The sequence below is a fragment of the Camellia sinensis genome, chromosome 6 (assembly GCF_055761805.1).
Source record: "Camellia sinensis isolate YWXY chromosome 6, ASM5576180v1, whole genome shotgun sequence".
NCBI classification, from domain to species: domain Eukaryota; kingdom Viridiplantae; phylum Streptophyta; class Magnoliopsida; order Ericales; family Theaceae; genus Camellia; species Camellia sinensis.
The window spans coordinates 14,807,802-14,829,551 of NC_138966.1; the positions used below are offsets into that span (position 1 = coordinate 14,807,802).

Sequence of the window (21,750 nt, forward strand, 5' to 3'; positions counted from 1 at the left end):
GTTTAATTTATAAATTAAATCTTTTTACTTTTGATTCAAGTTTTGTAATTTTAATTATATTTTTTATAAACCGCCAATCAGCCTGAACCGCTAAGGCAAATCCGTTATTATTTGCCAACCGAACCGCTAATTTTTGATAAGAAAAATTGCAAATTCTAATAAAATTTTTATCAATCCACCACCCGCCATACGATTTCTATTTTTCTTCTAAATTGCGCTGACCTGTACCACGTACACCCCTAGTCCTAATAAGTGGATTTATTGTCTAATAGGTCCTATGATAATTAATGACATTTTTCATTAAACACTATTAAAAAACGTCACTAATTGTTAATTTTTAGTGACAACATGAAAATTTTATCACAGAAAATGTAATTAATTATAAGTTTTAGCGACAGTTTAAAAAAATTGCCACAAAAAATTGTCACTAATTCACAACTTTTAGCGACAAGTAAAAAAATTAGTCATAGAAAACGTTACTAATTGTAAGCTTTAGCTACAATTTATAAAAATGACAAAAAAAGTCATTAATTGTTAATTTTTAGCGACATATATAAAAAATCGTTACAAAAAATTATTTTTAGCGATAATTTTATCAAGACTTATTTTCAATAGGACTTGATAAGAATTAAATCCAATTATTAGGATCTATTGGTAGTTTATCCACCATTTTTTGATTTTTTGATTTTTTTTTGGTGTAAAGTAGAATCCCCCAAAATTAACAATGAATCCTGATTGAATAATTTGACTTTCTATAGCAGGCCAAACAAACACAAACCCGAATTATTTTCACCGGGTTATTTCTGATCTAACCCGCACCGAGAAAGAGTCAAGAAAAAGAAGGAATCTGGGTTGTGCTGTGGAGAAGAACTCTGCGTAGAGAGATCGTTCAATGTTGTCGTGACTCGTGAGAGTCGTTGAGGTTACATTACATAGAAGTTGATCGATCAAGAAAGGCGATCGTAGTTAGATCATTGTTTTCTCTTCTCTGATCCACCACTTTTTGATTCTCTTTTGAAAAAACAAATTTTGGAGTTTCCAAAGGGGCTATTATATAGAGATACAGTAATGGAGGAGGAACAACAGAAGCAGAAGAAGAATGAGAGGAACAAGTACAGCATAATCGTCCCAACTTATAATGAGCGCCTCAACATTGCCCTCATTGTCTATCTCATCTTTAAGCACATCCTGTACTCTCTCTCTCTCTCTCTCTATATATATATATATATGTGTGTGTGTGTGTGTATGTATATATCTCTGTCTCTTTCATTTTGTGATTGCACTATATTATTGATAACTCTTTGTTGATTGGGGAAATTGAAAATCAGTGAGAAGACCAAAAAAAATTGCAAAATTATGAAAAAGTTTCACTTTAATTATTAAAGTGGGTAAGTTTACCACTGAAATGCAATTTGTTTTTTTTTCATACACTGAAATGCAATTTGCCCTTGTTGATTTCTGCTGTTGGGCTAGTTTTTGCTTTTGGGATCTCAAAATTTGGTCACTTTAATTGCCAATTCTTAGGTGTTAGAGTTTCTCTGGTTTGTGAATGATAAGAAATTCACCATGAATTGCCTGTTATGTGCTGAAAAGGGTTTTCATTAATATTTTGGTTTTGAATGGGAACTGAGGCCTGAAATATGATGGATTGCATTTCATAGGGCTGGGGCAAACATCCAGCTGAACCACCCAACCCGACCTCAAATGGGTGGTTCCAATGCAACGGGTGGATGGATGCAGGTGTAGCAATTTGAAAAAAAGTCGTGGTTCGGTTGGGTAACAGATATAAAAGTTTTAATCTGCGAAATCTAACCCAATAATTAGCAATTGGTCATAAATATTGATATGTGTATATATTATTTATTTGTTTAATAAAATAAGTATTAAAATCTAAAAGTGATGCTTTCACTTTTCAGAATAGCAAAACCCTCACTCCTCCTTGTTCGGACTAGGGTTCTCTATCATAATCACCCTTGCAATAATCTTGCAATGGTAGTTTAGGTAACTAGTTTAAGCCTAAAACATAAATAGTGGTAGTGTAAGTAATGCTTTAAGCCCAAAACACATTCATCCTTGCAATAATCTTGAATTATTGCAAGAAAAGTATTGCAAAGAATCCTATTCTAGTTAAAAAGTTTGTTTGTTTGTTTGTTTTTTTCGTGTGTGTGGGTAAAATAAGATTTGTTCAGTAAAAATGTAGATTTTATTTTTTTGGTAAAATTAGGATTTGTTCAATTTGCCAACCTAATTCGCATTTACCTTTCAATCCACCCAACCCACTCAATCGATTTTGAAACCATGGGTGGTTGGTTGCAGATGGAATTTTCTTAACCCAAACCCCATTCGATCGGGTGACGGATGACATGCAACCGTTCGATTTCGACCCGCAAGCACCCCTTGCATTTTGCAACCAAACTAAACTGTGTCCGAATTAAGTGGTTGGTTGCATGAACACTTTTTTTCCATTGCTCCGCTTAATTAAATTAAGGTAGTGTTTCGTTCATTTGAACGTGGAATGAAATGATCATTCCATAATGTCCATTCTCATGTTTGGTTCACTAAACAAATAATGAAAAATACATTGCATATGAAATCATCATTCACCGGGAATGGCCATTCTGTAAGGAGACTATGAAATGAGCATTCCATTCCACTCTTATTTTATTAAACCAAACATAGCATGAATGAGTTCATATAATTTTTGCTGCAACATCCCATGTCAATTTAAGGCTTTACCTTCCCTAACATTTCAATTCATATTACTTTTCCTAATTGTTGCATCTATAGATTATAGATTTTCGCTGTATAGCATTTCAAATTGATGTAATCGGTGTAAGTTTTTTCATTTTCCAGGCTTGGGATTGGTTGATTGTCATAATGTCGATTTTGGCGAGGGTTCGACCATAAAGAAGATCATTAACAATATGAATGAATAGTTTTTTGAACCTGGCTTGAATTTGGAAGAATTGGATTAAAAAAGAATGGTAACTATTTTGGAAGATGATGCTAGCACTATGTGGAACTCGATGACCAATTTTATGAGGAAAATCTCAAGAGAAGTGCTTGGAGAGTTTAAAGGAACGGGACCCAGCTCTAAGGAAACTTGGTGGTGGAGGGAAGAGGTTCAAGCGATAGTTAAGGCAAAAAAAGAGTGCTTTAAAAAGTGGCAGAATGATAGAACTGAGGAAAACCTTAAGAGCTATAGATTGGCTAATAAGAAGGTCAAGAAAGTAGTGAGAGAGGCTAAGTTGAAAGCTTATGATGACCTATACACTAGGTTAGATAGTAAGGAAGGAGATAAGAGGGTATACAAACTTACTAAGATACGGGAGAGAAAAACAAGAGATTTTTAATCAAGTTAAGTGCATCAAGAGTGAGGATTCCAAGGTATTGGTAAAGGATGAAGAGATTAAGGAAAGATGGAAGAACTATTTTGAGAAACTATTAAATGAGGAACATAGAGGTATGACAATAGAGAAAGAAATATCTAGTAATACGATAAACCAAGACTATAGGTTCTATCGCAGGATTAGGAACTTTGAAGTGGAGATTGCACTTAAGAAGATGAAATCAAATAAGGCTTTAGGACCCAATGATATCTCTATTGAAGCTTGGAAGTGTTTGGGTAAAAAGGGGGTTGCTTGGTTGACTAGGTTATTTAGCAAAGTTTTGTTGACTAGGAACATGCCAGATGAGTGAAGGAAGAGTATTTTAGTGTCAATCTATAAGAATAAAGGAGATGTTCAGAATTGCAACAACTATAGAGGAATTAAGCTAATGTGTCATATAATCAAAGTGTGAGAGAGGGTGATGGAACGCCGATTGCGTGATATAACAGAGATGTCAGAGAATCAATTTGGCTTTATGCCTGGTAGGTCAACAATGGAAGCGATCTATCTTTTGAGGAGAGTAATAGAAAAGTATAGAGAAAAGAAAAGAGACATTTATATGGTGTTTATCGACCTTGAGAAAGCATATGATAGAGTGTTCCGAGATATAATATGGTGGGTGTTAGAGAAGAAAGGGGTGACAAAAGGTTACATTGATGTGATTAGGGACATGTATGAAGGGGTGGTGGCCACTATTAGATCACCTGCTGGAGAGACAAATGAATTTCCCATCACTGTAGGGTTACACCAAGGATCTACCTTAAGTCCTTATCTTTTTACTTTAGTTATGGATGAGTTGACGAGAAATATTCAGGATGACGTGCCATGGTGTATGCTTTTTGCAGACGATATCGTGCTAGTAGATAAGACTAGAGAAGGAGTAAACACAAAGTTGGAGATTTGGAGAAAAACTCTTAAATCTAAAGGATTTCGGATAAGCAGAACTAAGACAGAGTACATGGAGTGTAAATTTAGTACCAATAATAATGAAAACAGAGGAGAAGTGAAGATTGAGAACCAAGAACTGCATAAGAGTGAACATTTTCGTTATTTAGGGTCGATTATTACAACAGCGAGGGAGATTGATGCAGATGTGACCCATAGGATTGAGGCGGGATGGTGTAAATGGAGAAGTACGTTTGGGGTACTGTGCGATAAACGAATACCTACTAGACTAAAAGGTAAGTTCTATAGAACGGCTATTAGACCAGCGATGTTGTATGGGACGGAGTGTTGGGCAACCAAGAAACAACATGTAGATAAGATGAGTGTGGCTGAGATGAGGATGTTAAGGTGGATGTGTGGCAAGACTAGATAAGACAAGATAGAATTAAGAATGAGTGTATTCGGGAATGGGTAGGAGTAGCACCGATAGAAGATAAGTTGAGAGAGAATCGATTGAGATGGTTTGGTCATATTCAACGGAGACCAACAGAGGCAGTAGTGAAGAGATGTGATGCTATAACGGTAGATAGAAGTGTTAGGAGACATGGTAGGCCTAGATTAATGTTATCTAGCGTTGTAAATAGAGATATGGATCTACTTAATTTGACTAACGAAATGGCCTTTGATAGGGCCGCCTGGAAAAGAAGGATTCATGTAGCCGACCCCATTTGATGGGACTTAAGGCTTGGTTTGGTTTGGTTTGATAACTATTTTGGAAGCGGGACGGGTGGTTGGTGTTTTTATGGGTGTGGTCATTCCAGGGGTTTGGGTTTTAAAATGATTATGGGTATGCCTGATTTGGTCTGGAGTGGTTTTAGAATTTCCTTTTGGCAAGACATTTTGGTGTAGGCATGCTTTTCTAAAGTTCTTTTAATACATATTTAAGGTACCCGTGAATGATAGCGGTATAGTGATTGATAATCATGGGCTGTACCCAAGAATGACGAGGAGCTTTTTTTGTCTCTAATTATCATGTATGTTATCTTCAGGATATATCACATATGTTGAGTACTATGTGTATATATAATGAAGTTTAATGTGGGAGCGTGGAATGAAAACAACAATGGATCTTTTTGAACTCTTTCTTTGAGATGTTATAGGTAGAAGAGAAGTCCTGTTTCTTGGCAAAAGCTATTTGGACTTCTCAACAACTCCTTTTTTGATGGCTTTGTCTTTGTAGGCTATGTTACGTGGACTTGGGTATGAGTGTTTGGTGTGGATGTGTCTGAGTGTCGGATCCATTTAACTCTCATGGCCAAAAATATGAGGATATAACAACTACATATTTTTTTAAATACTTCTTTCATTATTTTGGATAAAATAGTGATTACAAACTAACATAGAGCTTTTCATGCATTGATGTAAGATAATTTCATAGTGAACTCAACTGGTTAAACATATTTTTTGGGTACATGTCCAAGTAGACATGTTGGACATACACATACCGTAACTTTTGTGTCTCTAGTGTTTGCATGGGTACATCACAAACTTAGAAGAGTCTATGTATATGGTGCATGGGTAGCAGCAAGAGGTGAGATTATTATTGTTGATCACTTAATTAATTGGGGTTAGAAATTTATAGCCATTGCATGTGCAAAATGATTCAAAATTGTCATCCACTTCGTTTGCATGTATTTGGCCTGATTCCTTTAGTTTTCACTATTGGTTATAAGTGAAGTGAGTTGGGTTATGCCTTGTTTTGTGGTTGGTTTATTGGAGGATACAGAATTCAAGGTTCATCTGGATGAACTTTGCTAGTCTTGAAAGCACCTCGACCTTTTAGTTTGTTCATTCAAGAAGAGCGGAATATACATACTAGTTAAGATGTGGAGTTCCTGCAGATAAACTTCAGGAAAAAGAGTTATATTTAAGGGAAAAAAACGTCACACACAATATAGAAGGTTCTCTCTTACAGCATACACACTGAAGAAAAATATTCTTAAATCTTTCATAATGGGGTTTAAAGGTTGGAGGTATTTTAAGGGATGAGGATTTTGGAATTTTCCAATACATTTTCCTGTACTATAAAAGGATTGGTTTCATGTTTGCATGGGACTTGTCCCTCATTTATATCTTTGGTATGTTAGTTAATTTATTCATTTCATAACAAACACACACACACACAAAAAAAATAAAATAAAATAAAATAAACAACAACAACAACAACAACAACAAAAGTTAAATAAATAAATAAATAAAATAAAATTGTCTCTGTTATTTCGAAGCTATGCTCTTGGAGCTTCCTGAAGTTAATCTCTAATGCAACTTCTCTTTACTTCGTGGTTTGGTGAATTTCAATCTCAGGCTGGTTGGGGAATAACTGATTATATATTAAATTTGACATTTAATGTAACCAGTTTTTCATTTAGCATCATTAAGGTCCAGGACCAGAAATCACGACTAGGACTTGGACTAGGATTAGGATGGCCAGGACCAGAAATCAGGTCTAGGACTGAGGATTTGGATCTTAATATTTAAGGTCAGAACTAGATAATAAAAGGAGTGCACCTTTGACGAGTAGACTCAGTCAAAGTGTGTTCCTAAGTTTTACGCCCAATTAATTCCTAGAAATCTGTGCATAGAGGAGCATGATCCCTAAAGAAAAGGGGTTGACGTGCAGAGTAGGAGGAGGGCTAACAGCCCACAATGGTTAAATGGAGCAGAGTATAAATTGAAATAGCCACTATGGTCTACGTTACATGGACTCGGGTGTGAGTATCGGGTGCGAGTGTGTATCTAAGAGTCAAACACCTCAACATTAAAAATGAAGGATACGTGGTTACGGATCTAAATTTGGATACGGATATGGGGATACGTCAAATAATTATTTCTTAAATATATATTTTATATATACATGAGTTAAAAAGTTGACCCATTAAGTTTTTTATATGTAATTTATGGACCAAACATATAAATTAGCTACGTAACAGCCCATGGTATTAAAAGATTTGTTGGCCAAAATTTTAGTAGGCCCAAAATTTTATTTATTTGGTTCAGCCCAGTTTTTAATTTCTTTTAATAAAAAGAATAAAATAGAGGGATGAAATATAATAAATAAAGAATAAGAGAGAGAGAGAGAGAGGGGGGGGCAGATCAAAAGGCAGATCAATGTCGGTGGAATGGAAGAGAAAGAGAGCGAGCGAGAGAGAGAGAGAAGGGCTTACAGTCGTGTTCGTCGAAGACGAAGTCGAAGTCAAAGGGCGCTAGACGAAGTTGAAGTCCATGAAGACAAAGTCGAAGGACGTGAGCAGAGGAATCGAAGTCGGCGACAGAGGGATCGATGTCTTGCCCTTTCGAAGTCGGCGACCAGGTTCTCTCCTTGCTCTCTTCTCTTTTGTTTCTTCTCCCGTATCCATTGTAAAGAGCCGTATCCCGCACCCGTACTCGTGTTGTGTCGACACGGGTACCTCCCAAAAAACGAAGAGTCCATGTAATGTAGACTATGGTTGAGTTACACGTTCCAATACCTCTACTTGAACTTTTACTCGCATATTTTGCTTCTTTGTCTATTTGTTTACTAACTTAGGCATCGGAGAGTCCCCAGGTTGCTCCCCAGCCAGACCCGTAACATTTTGTAAGTGTTTTCAGGTTCATAAATTCTAACAGTCGCCATAACACCGCGCAACCTAATGGTTCAACTTTTTCCCACCACAATTTGGCGCTGTCTGTGGGAATTTTGCAGCGAAAAGCCTAGTTCTATCTACGAAAGAGTTCAGTTCATCCATGGCGGCACAAAATGTTAATCTCCTAATTTGGGGGGAACAAGAAGGTCCGGTCCACACTTCTTGACTCGATACAGGCACCTAGTCAATGTTGAGATGTCACAGGAACACCATGACGGGAAAATGCATGACCTACCGACAGTTGAGTATTTCAATGGAAGTATCTGGATGTAAGAGTTGGCTCAGCGTGATTAGGTCATCAACATTATAGACCAACAGCTTAAGGAACTGGTTGATTAGTTCAGGATCCTTAAAATAGGGATAAAACCAACCACCTGTGCTTGAACAGCAAACTGAGGGAGGCTCACTACCCCTTAGGAAAAAAGAAATGCTACGTATCCCAAATATTCTACCAAACCTCTCACATGGGGTGGGACTCACACAAATCTACATGTGTGTGGGTCCCACACCCATGTGAGAGATTTGGTAGAATATTTGGTATAATATTTAGGGTTCCTAGCATAACTCTAGGAAAAAAACTCTCTTACTAACACAGAAGGAAGCATTGCACTGAACCAACTCAAAGGCTTGTACTGACGCAGAGGGCAGGAGAAACTGGCCATGTCGCTAGTAGTTTACTATGTTCTCGAGAGTGTGTCCCCGTAGCTTCTAAGCGAAAAGGGCATCAGATGGAGGACTACGCTTGCTCGGATGATGTAAGGTCCTTTCTGCACAAGAGAGAAGTTGCGCGAGGAAAACGTCCAAAGGGGTCAGGACCATCCTAGGTTTCTGATTTCCCAATCCATGACATGAAAGCCTTCTTAAATTCCAGGAAGCAAGAAAAGGCAGCCTTGGAACGAACTATGTCCCATACCCGGACCTACGTTGACATCACAGGGCAGATGGAACTGCGCAGCAGGACCAGCCAGAGGACTCATAGTAACAAAGCTGCAAGTCATAGGGCCACAAGCCACAGAACTCCACGAGGGGAGGTTATCCAATGAACTGAGGAAGTTAACTGGCCTAAGCATGAAGTCTAGAATCCCGCTCGGAAGGAGTCTGATGGGATCTTGTTCAAGGCAACTGACAGACGTCCAGTCCTGTTGGTTTCTCCGTTTACAAAGAGGATTTCCACGGCAGAACCTCCCAAGAAATTCAGTATCCCGAGGTTCGAGTTGTATGATGGATGAACAGACCCATTGGACCACCTGCGCCATTACAGACATGCTATGGCCCTCTGGAATGAGAATGAAGCACTAATGTGCAAAATTTTTGCTTCCAGTCTGGGCAAGATAGCCTGCGCATGCTATGATAAGCTCCAAGAGGGCTCAATTGACAATTGGAAGCAGCTCACAGACAAGTTCACTGAACGTTTTGTAGCCAACAGTAAATGTGTCAAGGGGCTTGACAGCCTAATGGCGCTGAGAAAGACACCTCAGTAGACTATCAAGCAATATGCTCAACTGTATTGGGAAACCTTTCATGTGGTAGAAGAAGACTGTTCAGACAAAGTGGAATTTCGACGTTCAAAAGGGGACTGTCTTTAGATGAGAAGTTGTGGCAGTCGTTGTCCAAAAAGCTAGCCAAAACGGTTGCAGAACTTTAGATAAGGATTGATAGGTATAACAAGTTAGAGAAAGACCAAAAGTCAATAGAGCAGGGGAGTGCACCAAGTAGTGCACAGAGGACAAATGTACAGCGCAGGGTGAAAGAAAACAAACCTCAACCAAGCAAGAAAAGGGATAAGGAATCAGATTATGTCATCTAGACAATGTTCAAGCTTCTCATATGGCAGATCCAACTAGAAATAAAGAATAAGCCTTGGTTCAAATGGCCAGCTAAAATGAAGAGAGACCCAAAAACAAGGAACCAGAGGGCAAAATGCATCTACCACAATGATGTGCTTGTTCAAACGTCACTTGGATGAATTGGCTGTAGCTGGGCGCCTGAATGAGTTTATTGGGGATAAGCAAGCTACTGGGTATAATGCCCAACAAGGAGGAAATGAATGGAATATAGAACACCCCAAGGGTATAATTAGCGTAATACATGGAATTGCACACCTAAAAAGGATAGCACAAGCCAGGGGAGAGATGCAGAAGGCTGCGCATCTCAGGGACGTTTACCAAGCAAAATCCCCTCCAGGGTACAAGAGACCAAGAGTTTGAATCTTCTAGTCGGGGTCCAGTCATTTCTTTTTCAGAGGAGGATTTAGACGGATTGGTTCAACTACATTTAGATGCCCTCATTATCAGGTTGGACTTGGACGGTTTTGGAGTACAAAAAATATTAGTGGACGAGGGTAGTGCAGCGGAGATCATGTACTACAAGCTATTTGAGAGCCTAGGTTTGAAAGAGCAGAACTTGAGAATAGTGGACTTGCTACTCTTGGGCTTCAATTCTAACCCAGTCTGGCCAGTGGGGGAAGTAATGCTGTCGGTGAGGGCAGGATCTATTTGCTTCTGAGTTTGTTTCTTAGCGGTTGATGTACCATCGCCTTACAATGCAATTATGGAGAGGCCATGGCTGCACTAGCTCAGAGGGGTGCCCTCAATGTTTCACCAAGTCCTGAAATTCCCAAATGATCAAGGAAAAGTCAAAACAATTAGAGGGGACCAGGTAACTGCATGTCGTTGCTTAATGCTGGCACTGGGCCAGAATGAGGTGAAAAAGGGGCATAAACTTGTTTGCTCAGTTGAGGTTCCAGACCAGGAAGTCTTAGAAGATGTTGGAAAAGAACCAGAAGAGCACACAGTGGAGGAACTGCACAAAGTTCGTATTGGGCCTGACCTTCCTGAGAGGTACTTTTTGCTCGGATCTTCCTTATCTGAGCAAGAAAAACAACTCCTTATCAAATTTCTGTTGGATAATATTGAGGTTTTTGCCTGAACCCCATACGAAATGCCTGGTGTAGACCTTAGTATTATCAGCCACTACCTAAACATAGACCTTACGTATAAACCAGTCGTACAAAGGAGTAGACAGTCACACGTGGATCACGTTCAGGCGGTGATTGAGGAAGTTGACAAACTCTTAGATGCTAAGGCCATAAAAGAAATACACTACCTCACCTGGCTCTCAAATACTGTTGTTGTCAAAAAGAAAAATGGAAAGCGGAGAGTTTGTACAGATTTTACCAGCCTTAACAGAGCTTGCCCAAAAGATTTCTTCCTTTTGCCCAAAATAGACCAATTGGTGGATGCAACTTTTGGGCATGCTAGAATGAGTGTTATCATCAAATAGCAATGCATGAGGCCAACAAGGAAAAAACTACCTTTATAACTCTTAGGGGCCTGCACTGCTATAAGGTAATGCCCTTTGGGCTCAAAAATGCTGAAGCCACTTATCAGCGACTACTAACTACCATGTTTGCTGACCAACTTCGAAAAACCATGGAAGTTTATATTGATGATATGGTTGTTAAAAGCAAGCAAGAAGTAGAACATCTTAAGAACCTTCAAACTACCTTTGACATACTTAAGGCATACAAATTAAAATTGAATGCAGCTAGGTGTGCTTTTAGGGTTGGCTCAGGTATGTTTCTGGGTTACTTAGTAACAAGGAGAAGGATTGAAACAGACCCTCAGCAAATAAAGGCCATCCTCAACTTACGGCCACCTCCGCAAGCTCAAAAAGGTGCAGAAGTTGACTGGGATGGTAGCAGCACTTAATCGCTATATCAGCCACTCCTTGGACAAGTGCAAACCCTTCTTTCAATTCCTCAAGAAGGGAGGAGGAGTAGACTAGAATAAACAGTGCGATCAAGCACTGGAGGAATTGAAGCAGTACCTCATTTCACCCCCCTTGCTTTCAACACCAAAGCAGGGTGAAGGGCTTTACCTTTATTTGGTAGTATCTGAGGACGTGGTCAGTTCAGTCTTGGTCAGGGAGGTGGAAGGAGCTCATATACCTGTATACTACGTCAGCAAAACACTCAACAGTGCTGAGACCCGATATCTACCTTTTGAGAAGCTGACCCTGGCCCTAATGACTCTGGCAAGGAAGCTGATGCATTACCTCCAAGGACACCCAATCACAGTTCTCACACAACACCCATTGAGAGAAGCCTTTTTCAAAAAGCAGACTTTACTGGATGAAGCGCAAAATGGGCAGTAGAATTGGGGGAGTTTGAGGTAACCTTTCAGCCAAGGACAACACAATCAAGGCCTGAGTGTTAGCAGATTTTGTAGCAGAATTCTCAATGGAGCATCAACAGTCGAGTTCAAAGGTTGATGATTCATCAACAACAGAACTAGGGGGGCAAAGAGGATACAATAGTCCTGGAAACACAACTCCAAGAACCAGAACCTGCACTGGAACCCCAAAAAGATACAGCCCAAATAGCTCAGAAACACAAGACGACTTGGAAGCTGTATGTTAGGGATCCCAAGAGTTGGAAACTTTTTGTCAACGGTTCGTCAAACCTAAGCAGGACCGGAGTTTAGGTCCAGAATGATATTTTGGCGGGACAGATGGCTTGCTGTCCAGAATGCTGAAGATCCAGGTCCAGAAGACCTGGATCCAGCATGAAGGTCCAGGATCAAAATCAGGACCAGGACTGAGGATTCAGATCTTAATATTTAAGGTCAGAACTAGATAAGAAAAGGAGTGCACCTTTGAGGAGCAGACTCAGTCAAAGCATGTTCCTAAGGTTTAGGTCCAACTACCTTCTAGAATTCCGCATGTAGAGGAGCATGATCCCTAAAGAAAAGAGGTTGGCGTGCGGAGTGGGAGGGCTAACAGCCCACAACGGCTAAATCGAGCAGATTGTAAATAGAAATAGCCACCATGGTTGAGGTACACATTCCAATACCCCTACTTGAACTTCTACTCACATAGTTTGCTCCTTTGTCTACTTGGTTACTAACTTAGGCATCAGTGAGCCCCCAGGCTACTCCCCAGCCAGACCCTTCACCTTTTGTGAGTGTTTTCAGGTTCACAAAAGTCTTAACAGTCGCTGGAGCACCGCCACAGCCTAGTGGTTCAACTTTTGCCCACCACACTTGCTATAAAACTCTTTGAAGCCATGTTTTGAAAACATGAATTTTGAGGAGTTGTGTTTTGTAAACACGATTTTATGAAACAATGGGTTTTGTAAATAAGTTGAAAACTATTCGTGATTGGGAAATAAGATTCCAAACCACTTGGGTTTGGTAAAAAACTTCTCAATGGTGATTGTACTCCTTTGTGCATGTGTCTTCTACAGAATTATTTTAGCAATATATATATTTACTGCATGCTAAAAAATTGATTAAAATTTCCAGTATATAGAGCATTTAAAGCTTGTAACATTTGTTTTGTCTGGTTAGGGATGTTGATTTTGAAGTGATAATAGTGGATGATGGAAGTCCTGATGGAACTCAAGATGTAGTCAAAAAGTTGCAGGAGGTGTATGGAGAAGATCGCATTGTAAGTGTCACAAAATACAAATAGAGTCATTTTGTTGATCAATGTTTTGTTTATTCTTAGCTTGTCAACCACCCTTACGTTTGACTCTCTATAAATGCAGCTGTTGAGAGCTAGACCTAAGAAGCTCGGATTAGGTATGTATTTGTGCTCCTCTGTTTGAAATGAAAACAATGAGCTGGTCCTTGATGCCAGTTTAATTGCAGGGACTGCTTATGTACATGGTTTGAAGCATGCTTCAGGCAATTTTGTTGTGATCATGGATGCTGACTTATCACACCATGTAAGTATGTTCTGTTGGATATAAATGACAATTAGGTCCTGTTGTGGTTGTTTATTTATTTATTTTATTTTATTTTATTTTTTATTGATAAATCAGTTAGTTACTTTGAAAGAAAACTCATGTTGATGGTCATGCCACGAACATTCAGCATATTACATTCTAGGTTATTTATTGTGTAAAATTCGTTGAAATCATCAGATCTATCACCAGATTCCTTTTGTTTTGAAGGATTCTATAAAGTAGTGATTTTTTTGGATTATGGAATGTTGCACTAACATGTATTATGCTTTCAATGCCAAAATGTAACCCATGCTGTGGCATTTTATTTAATATCCAAAACTATGAAATAAAATTTTTTCCACGAGGAAAATGTCAAGGACATAAAAAAATAGTTGGTAGGTCTGGCAATTAGGAAGATGTAAGCTGAGTTGTATTTTGTTATTTTGTTTGTGGCTAGCCTATCAGGTTGTGAGAGGGTGTGTTTCTATGCCTATGCTCTCTGGTTGTGAGAGGTTTGTTCTTCGATGGTCTAGTCCTGTTGTTTTGTGCTTTGGGGTAAGCCTTTTGTGCTTATCCCTCTCAGGTTGTAAGAGGGAGTTTCTTTGCTTTGGCCTAGTCCCCTAGCTTGTAAGTAGCTATTTTTCCTAGGCTAGGTCTGTTACCTCTTTGCAAGGTTAGTCTTCTAGTCATGTCCTTGAGTCCACTTGGGTCTGTGTTTGGAGCTTCATTGTTTATTCTCTCTTTTGGTAATAAAAGCTTAGTTACCCAATAAAAAAGGAAGTAAATCCAATAATCCACCAAATATGCCCACTTTGAACTTTTGGGGTAATTTCTTCGTGTATGCATTTTTGTGTAACTCTTCCATGTTTTGCTTATCTCCACAGGAAGTGCATTTACTACAAGAGTTGTTTTTGTTTGTCATCTCTTTTAATATTATTAACCCCAAAACAATTAATATTCAGTTCATTTGGTTTTCCTGTTTCTTGTTGCACAGCCAAAGTACCTGCCAAGCTTCATCAAGTAAGAAAGCTTCCACTTAGGTTTTGGAGTTACACTTTATCATGTGCTTAGTAGTCAAAATTGATTTCCGAATTATGTTTGTTTGACACTTTTGCAGGAAACAGATGGAGACTGGTGCAAGTATAGTTACTGGTACCCGGTATGTCAAAGGTGGTGGTGTGCATGGGTGGAATCTTATGCGCAAATTGACAAGTAGGGGAGCGAATGTCCTTGCACATACACTTCTTTGGCCTGGTGTATCTGACTTAACTGGATCTTTCCGGTACATTGAATATCTTATGATATCAAACAGTTTATTTGTTTCACTTTTAACATTTCAAAAACTGAAAATTTGTTGCGTATTTTTAAGGCTCTACAAGAAATCTGTGCTTGAAGATGTCATAAGCTCCTGTGTTAGTAAGGGATACGTTTTCCAGATGGAGATGATTGTTAGGGCTTCAAGGAAAGGTTACCATATTGAAGAGGTAATGTTAAATTCTTATTCTTAGTTGATGGTTGTGGTTGACAAACTGTGAGTTGGAATCAACTTTTCTGGCTGTCATATTGAAGAGCTAGTATTAAATTCTTATCCTGCAACTCATTACTTGTGAGCTGGACATGGATGGCTTTTTGGTTCATGTGTTTGCATAAAAATATTCTGCGAGTTTTGCATTGATTTGTGAGATACATAATGTTGTTTGTAGACCAAGTTGTGAGTCGTAGTTCAAAAAAAATAAAAAAACAAATTGTGAGTCCGGCTTGCTGATTGTGTCACCGGCTCGCTGTAAGGTTACCCTGTTATGCCTCAGGCCCATATGGATCATTCATAAAGTAGTTACGAAAAACAATGCAAATTCTCCATATCTGGTAACATTTGTTTTTCCCTTGTATGCACAAGGGGGAAAAAAATGTGAATTTATATAATTTAACTGAGCATAAGCAGAACGATGAAAAGTGATTCATTATGCATGATTATGCATATCTCATCTCTTCATAGTTTGTTCATTGCCACATATTGCCTAAGTGACATCAAGGATAGCATGGGTCAGTGCTGACTTTGTGTTTCCTGCATTTACGTCTTTTGGGCAGATTTTTAATGTTTTTATTACACCAAGTGGTTGTTTAAAGTTTATAATGCTTGGTTATTTTGTCCTGGAAGTAAATAAATCATGTGTATTTCATCAAATAAAATGACTACAAGAGCTGTGGTGTCTGAATAGTGTATCAGCTGCAGTGGTTTGCGATATTTGGAAATATCTAGATCAATAACCAGCATAACTTTTGACCATCTGCGTGTTCAAAAAATAAAGAGGAACATATTTACTTATATCCTTTTATGGCTTCAACAATTAAGCTATTTGTAGATAAAGAGGAACATAACAACCTCATGTGCTGATGTTGATTCCATCTTAAACAGCGTGTGATTGCTCAAAATATTATCTACCATGCTAAATTCTGACTACTTTTCTATTGTGCTTTTCAAAACTAATTGTACTTTTTAGATGTCATAATGCAGTTTAAGTTATCCTCTGAGGTTTTTTTTTTTTTTTTTTTTCATATATATATATCTATATATGTATATTTCTTTTGAAGTTGCTGACTTAAAATTTATGCCTATGGCTTGAAATTTTGACTTGAGTTTTACATCTGTTCGCAGGTTCCAATTACTTTTGTTGATAGGGTGTACGGAAGTTCAAAGCTCGGAGGATCGGAAATAGTAGAATATCTCAAGGGCCTCGTGTATCTTTTGTTTACTACTTGAAGTGGAGTGGAGATAATAGCTCATATGATCTTCTTCACTTGCAGTAGAGTCATTTTTGTGCTAGTCAAAAATTTTAATCATACAACTAATGCAATCAATCTGATCAGTAACAATAGCATCTTATCTTCTTCCTGCCCAATTTTCTCTTGCTTTTTACTTGTATTATTAGTCATAAAGTGCTTTCTCTCTTGTAAGATCGTGCATTCAACTTTGTGATATCCGGGGGCAAAGGCATTTTTGAACTTAGGGTGTCCATTTGATATTCATTGGGTTGTGTACATTATCAGATAGATAATCTCAGCTGTTAGTGTTTTATCACACTTCAAAAAATTTGTTGAGATCATGAAGCTTTTTTAATTGCAACTATTTTATGCAAGTGTGTTTTCTTCTGGTAGTTTAGATCAATGGTATCACCTCCATTTGCAAAATGCAGGAGTTGGTGGCTTGCAGGGAGACCTATTGAATGTGAAAGCAATTAGGAATGAGGTAGGTAGTTTGGCATATAATAATGATTTTGTTGAGATCTTGGAGCTCAATAATATGATTGTGACTATTTTGTGCTACTTCATGTGTTTTATTTTGTATAATGATGGATTTGTTGAGACATTAAGCTTTTTTATATGATTGTGACCTGTTTTATGCAACCTTTATGCGATTCGTTGGTGTGAATTTGTTGAGGTCATGAAGATTTTTGCTGACTACTTTTTGCAACTTCATGTGATTCGTTCTGGATGATGATTTCATGGATTTTATTTTATGTTTGAGTGGGAACTTCCACCTGCCAAAGGGGTCTTTGATTGAGACGGTTTTTTGTGTTGAATTTTCGAGTGAGATTGATTGCCCCAGGGTAGAAAATGAGCCGAGTAGTAGATTGTTCAAGATTAATTTGATAATTTGAGTATAAAATTGTGTTCAAACTTGACTTATTTACATAAAAAGCTGATTTTGAATGAGTTTTTAATGAGTCAAACACGAGTTAACCTTGAATAACTTGATTCTTTATAATGCATATAAGTTTATCGAGCAGAGTGGTAAGTCATTCAAGCTTGACTTGAAAATTTAGTAAGTTTAAAATGGTGTTGAAGCTTAGCTTGTTGACAAAGCGAGTCAATTGCAAATGAGATTTTAATAAGTTGAGCTCAAGCAGCTTAGTTCGTTTAACAGTTGTAAATCATTTGAGATAATGCTTAATTCCAATGGCCAAACCACCATAATTTGTTTTTTTAAGGTTGTATTTGGTTGTTAGGTTTGATAAGAGAAATGAAAAGAGAAATAGAAAAAAAAGAGAATTGTACAAAGTTAGCTCGTGATTTTCATTATAACTAAATAAAAAGTGGAATTGTATTTCATTTTTTCTTTTCATTCTTCTAATCAAATATAGGCTAATTGTCCTTTTAGAAGGGCAATCCACCAACCTGTTTAGTCTTGCAATGCTATATGCAGAAAAAACACATTCTGGCAAGATAGAAATATTTAGGTTTATACTCATTTTTTTTTAGGAGAAATTACGAATCAGCCTACCTTTCAAAAAATAATTACAAATTTATAGAAAAATTTATAATTTGAATTATTAACATTTAAAAAATTTATCATTGATTTACAATTATTTTTTCAAACTCTCACTGATCTGATATTCCCACCCTACCAAATAAATAAATAAAATTGGCTTCTATTTTTTTTCTTATCATTTCTTCTCCATTTTACTTTGGAAAAATTTCAATACAGAGTAGGTTGTTTTTTTTTTTTTTTTTTAATAAGACATAGCAAATAAATGATTAACTTTATTAGTATTAATAATTAGAGGCATAAACTTTTTCATCAATCTATAACAATTTTTTGATAGTACCCCTAATTTATAATTTCCCTTTTATTTTTCCTCATAAATTTCGTGTAAAAATTCAAAATCAAACACAGATAAAACTCCACTTTTGGATAGAACCACAGTACAGCCCATTAACAACAACAATACTACTAGAAAAATGTTAAAGATCCTAAATATTTTACTAAATGTCTTATGTGGGTGTGGGATTCACACCGTGTGGGTCCTAAACGTGAGATATTTAGTAGAACATTTGAAATCCCTAATAACAATATTATAAATTCAGACAAATTATTAAAAAAAATTAAAATCATTGTAAGTGTGACTCACATACAATTAATTTTAAATTTATATCATATATTAACTTTCCAAATAAGATTCAATATACATTTTCATAGTTGATATGATGGACCTTGCAAACATCATCATTCTAATAACATGCTGTTTAAAATGTCCCTCAACATTTTCCTTCATTTACCAAGCTTTTTATGGATCCAACGGTAAAGTGGACGCCGGGAATGATTTCGATTTCTTAAACACCTCCCACCCAATTTATTATGAATTTCAACTTGATAATCATATTAGCACATTAAAAGTATTAGAAATCTTAAAAAATTTACCAAATGTTTCATATGGTGTGAGACTCACATGGTGCAAGTTTTACACTAATGTGAAACATTTGATAAAACGGTTTCTAACATTATTCTTAGCACATATACCATATCTTGACTCAACTGTGTTTGGTTAAATGGAAATGCTTCTCTATGTTTGGTTAAATGGCAAGAATATGAACAAGAACAACTCAAAGTTTTCCTTAAAAGAAAAAGAAAAAAAAAGTGTAAAACAAATCTGTATCAAATCAGGGGTGGGACAATTTTTTTACCAAATCCTTTACCAAATTTTCAATACTCATATTTGTACATTTGATGAAATTTTAAAAAGTGTAATGATTGGAGATATTTTTTATTTATTATTATTAAAATGGTTAAAACAGAAAATTTTACAGTAAATTTTAAAATTTAATTAAAAAAGATTTGATGAAAAAAAGAGAATAAATTGTGGATTGTTGCTTTCAACTAAATTTTCACTCAGATTAAATGAAAAAAAGAAAAGAAAAGAGTGAGTAAGAAATGGAGATGCTCTAAACAAATTTATAAACTATAAAACCAAAGAAGAAGAAGAAAAGATGGATTTCTCTATGGAAAAAAAAAAAAACTCATTTTCCTTAAACCACAAGCACCATGCATCAAACAAGAAGTTAAAAAAAAATAAAAATAACACAAAAAACATAGCATGGACCATAAAAAAAAAAAAAAAAAAAAAACATACAAACCAATTCCCCTAAAGCAGAAGTCAATACTATATGGATTTTTCTCACAAACCCAGTTCAGATTCAAGAAAAATCAGCTTTTCAGAACCCTTCGTGCTACGATTTTCCGATCACCACCAAACCCAGTTCAGATTCAAGAAAAATCAGCTTTTCAGAACCCTTCGTGCTACGATTTTCCGATCACCACCAAGCTCAGATTTCTGAGAATTCACAGGCAAAGGAGGTTTCTTGTTTTCCTTAATGCTACTTCTCAGAAAATACCTCTGATTCTCTCTCCGATCCATCGTCGCCATGGGTGTAGAAAGTACCGATTTTCTCAATCCTTTCACATCCCTTTTCTTCGCAGATTCAACTTTGACTCCAAGATCGTACACAGTCTTCTTCTTCTTCTCATCCCCTGTTTCACCCTTCTTTCTCTTCAGCCTCTCATTCCTTCTTGCAGAGTACTCTTCGTAAAACCTACCCCTTTCAAACACACTACTCGAAGTTGCACTGATTGAATTACCAAACCCAACATTGATAGAACCTGGGTTTTCGAATTCGTCTTGTACCATCTTCGTCAATGCCTGTAATTCGACAGAAATCGAGTTGTATTCGGGACGAATCTCTGATTCTTTGGTGTACAAAGATCGATTCAGTAATTGGGTTTTCCTCAAAGAACCTGCTTCAGTGAATTAAACAATGAATTTGAGTAAATTGAAAGATACGAATTTAAAGGTGTTGGTTGTGCTGAGTTTGAACTTACCGAGAGGAGTTTGGATGGTGTTCTCAGTGGAGCGAAGAACGCGACGAGGATGAAGACGCAAAGGAGATCTAGGGAGTGGTGGCTTGCGATCTGATCTCATCATGGACATTGATGGAATTCAAAGAAAATTGCAGAATGTAAGAGAGAGAATTCGAGAGGGAGACTTATGAAATTTTGAATTTGAGAAGAGCGTCCAACGGTCATATATTGATGAGTTACGAATGATAACGTTGGAGCCTTGTGGGGCAACGTGTATTTTTTTTGTAATGAAAGTGATGAAAAGTAATGGCCTGTTTGGTGGAGTTTATTTCAACCTTATTTTAGGTCAAGTTTGGGAAGACTAAATAAGTGTACTTTTTGACTTTTTTTGTATTATGTGTAGAAAAAGTAGAGAAGAGATGTTGATTGATGTGACCCAAAAAAAATAAAAAGATGAAATAAGTGCACTTTTTTAGGTTAGCCAAACTTTACCTTAGTTTTTAATTTAATTTAAGTTATTTTGGTGTGTTTTGTTCAGCTTAATAATATAGTTTATAATTTTTTATAAATCAAAAAATAACTTATTCTTTGAGTGGGGGAGGAAAAGCTTAATTTATAAGTAAAAAATTAGCTTATGTTCACAATTATAAGTTATAAGCTGCCAGGTTATAAGTTATAATCACTTTCCCACAGCTCTACCAAACGAGGCCAATGACAAGGTGTGTGATATGCTAGTTCCAAAAAAAAAGAAAAAAAGAAAAGGTGTGTGATATTTGGTAGTGCTACATACAGTAATTAATGTATATATTAATATATTTGGTGGTATTACATGTATTAATTAATGTACTAACTAGTATACCAATACTAGTTATGATATTATTATTGACCCAACTCATTAATCACATTACAAATATTAAAAACCTCTTAAATTATGTCACATCATCAATTGGTACACTAATTAATGCACCAATTGGTGCATATAACATTATTCTAATATATTAATTAGTATTATGTCATTGTTATTAACTCTACTTATTAAGCAAATTACAAATATCCAAAACTTCTAAAATTATGCCATATTATCGATTAGTATACTAATTAGTATATTAATTGGTACATATAACATTATTCCATTTAGTTATATCATTTTTTTTATTTAGTTATGATTTTTTTTAGTTATCACATTATTTTAGTTATGATTCATGAATTTTTTTTAGTTATGTTTCATGTTGTATTTAGTTATGACATTTTTTTTATATCCTTAATTATGACTCAAAAAATTAAAATTATATCATTTTTTTTAGTTATAAAGTGCATATGGTGCATAGTGTTTTCTTGTGATTTATATTATGGCATTTGTAATAAAATTATTAGGGTAAATTTGAGATTATTTCTATTGTTTTAGAAATTACAAATATTTCATTGTCATAA

At 36.5% G+C, this 21,750-nt stretch overlaps 2 protein-coding genes across 3 annotated transcripts; one reads left to right on the forward strand and one right to left on the reverse strand.

The window, feature by feature from the left end:
* Positions 1–768: 768 nt before the first annotated feature.
* LOC114261906 (dolichol-phosphate mannosyltransferase subunit 1) lies at positions 769–16,585 on the forward strand. Its single transcript, XM_028202230.2, has 8 exons — positions 769–1,190; positions 13,306–13,405; positions 13,506–13,539; positions 13,609–13,685; positions 14,680–14,705; positions 14,803–14,967; positions 15,055–15,169; positions 16,342–16,585. The coding sequence occupies exons 1-8, from the start codon at positions 1,069–1,071 to the stop codon at positions 16,444–16,446; spliced, it is 744 nt and encodes a 247-aa protein (XP_028058031.2). The 5' UTR covers positions 769–1,068; the 3' UTR covers positions 16,447–16,585.
* A 3,143-nt stretch (positions 16,586–19,728) lies between these two features.
* LOC114261924 (uncharacterized) lies at positions 19,729–20,565 on the reverse strand. Of its 2 annotated transcripts, none has more exons than XM_028202255.2 (2): positions 20,341–20,565; positions 19,729–20,256 (listed from the first exon to the last, which is right to left on the reverse strand). In XM_028202255.2, the coding sequence occupies exons 1-2, from the start codon at positions 20,447–20,449 to the stop codon at positions 19,739–19,741; spliced, it is 627 nt and encodes a 208-aa protein (XP_028058056.1). In that variant the 5' UTR covers positions 20,450–20,565; the 3' UTR covers positions 19,729–19,738. The 2 variants fall into 2 exon arrangements, with proteins under 2 accessions (XP_028058056.1, XP_028058055.1); XM_028202254.2 differs by having other exon boundaries at positions 19,729–20,259; positions 20,341–20,541.
* Positions 20,566–21,750: the final 1,185 nt, after the last annotated feature.

Coding starts and splice junctions, on each gene's coding strand:
- LOC114261906 (XM_028202230.2), top strand. CDS start 1,069: ATGGAGGAGGAACAACAGAAGCAGAAGAAGAATGAGAGGAACAAGTAC. Junction 1,191..13,305: donor CTCATCTTTAAGCACATCCT/GTACTCTCTCTC, acceptor TTGTCTGGTTAG/GGATGTTGATTTTGAAGTGA. Junction 14,968..15,054: donor GACTTAACTGGATCTTTCCG/GTACATTGAATA, acceptor CGTATTTTTAAG/GCTCTACAAGAAATCTGTGC.
- LOC114261924 (XM_028202254.2), bottom strand. CDS start 20,449: ATGTCCATGATGAGATCAGATCGCAAGCCACCACTCCCTAGATCTCCT. Junction 20,260..20,340: donor CACCATCCAAACTCCTCTCG/GTAAGTTCAAAC, acceptor AATTCACTGAAG/CAGGTTCTTTGAGGAAAACC.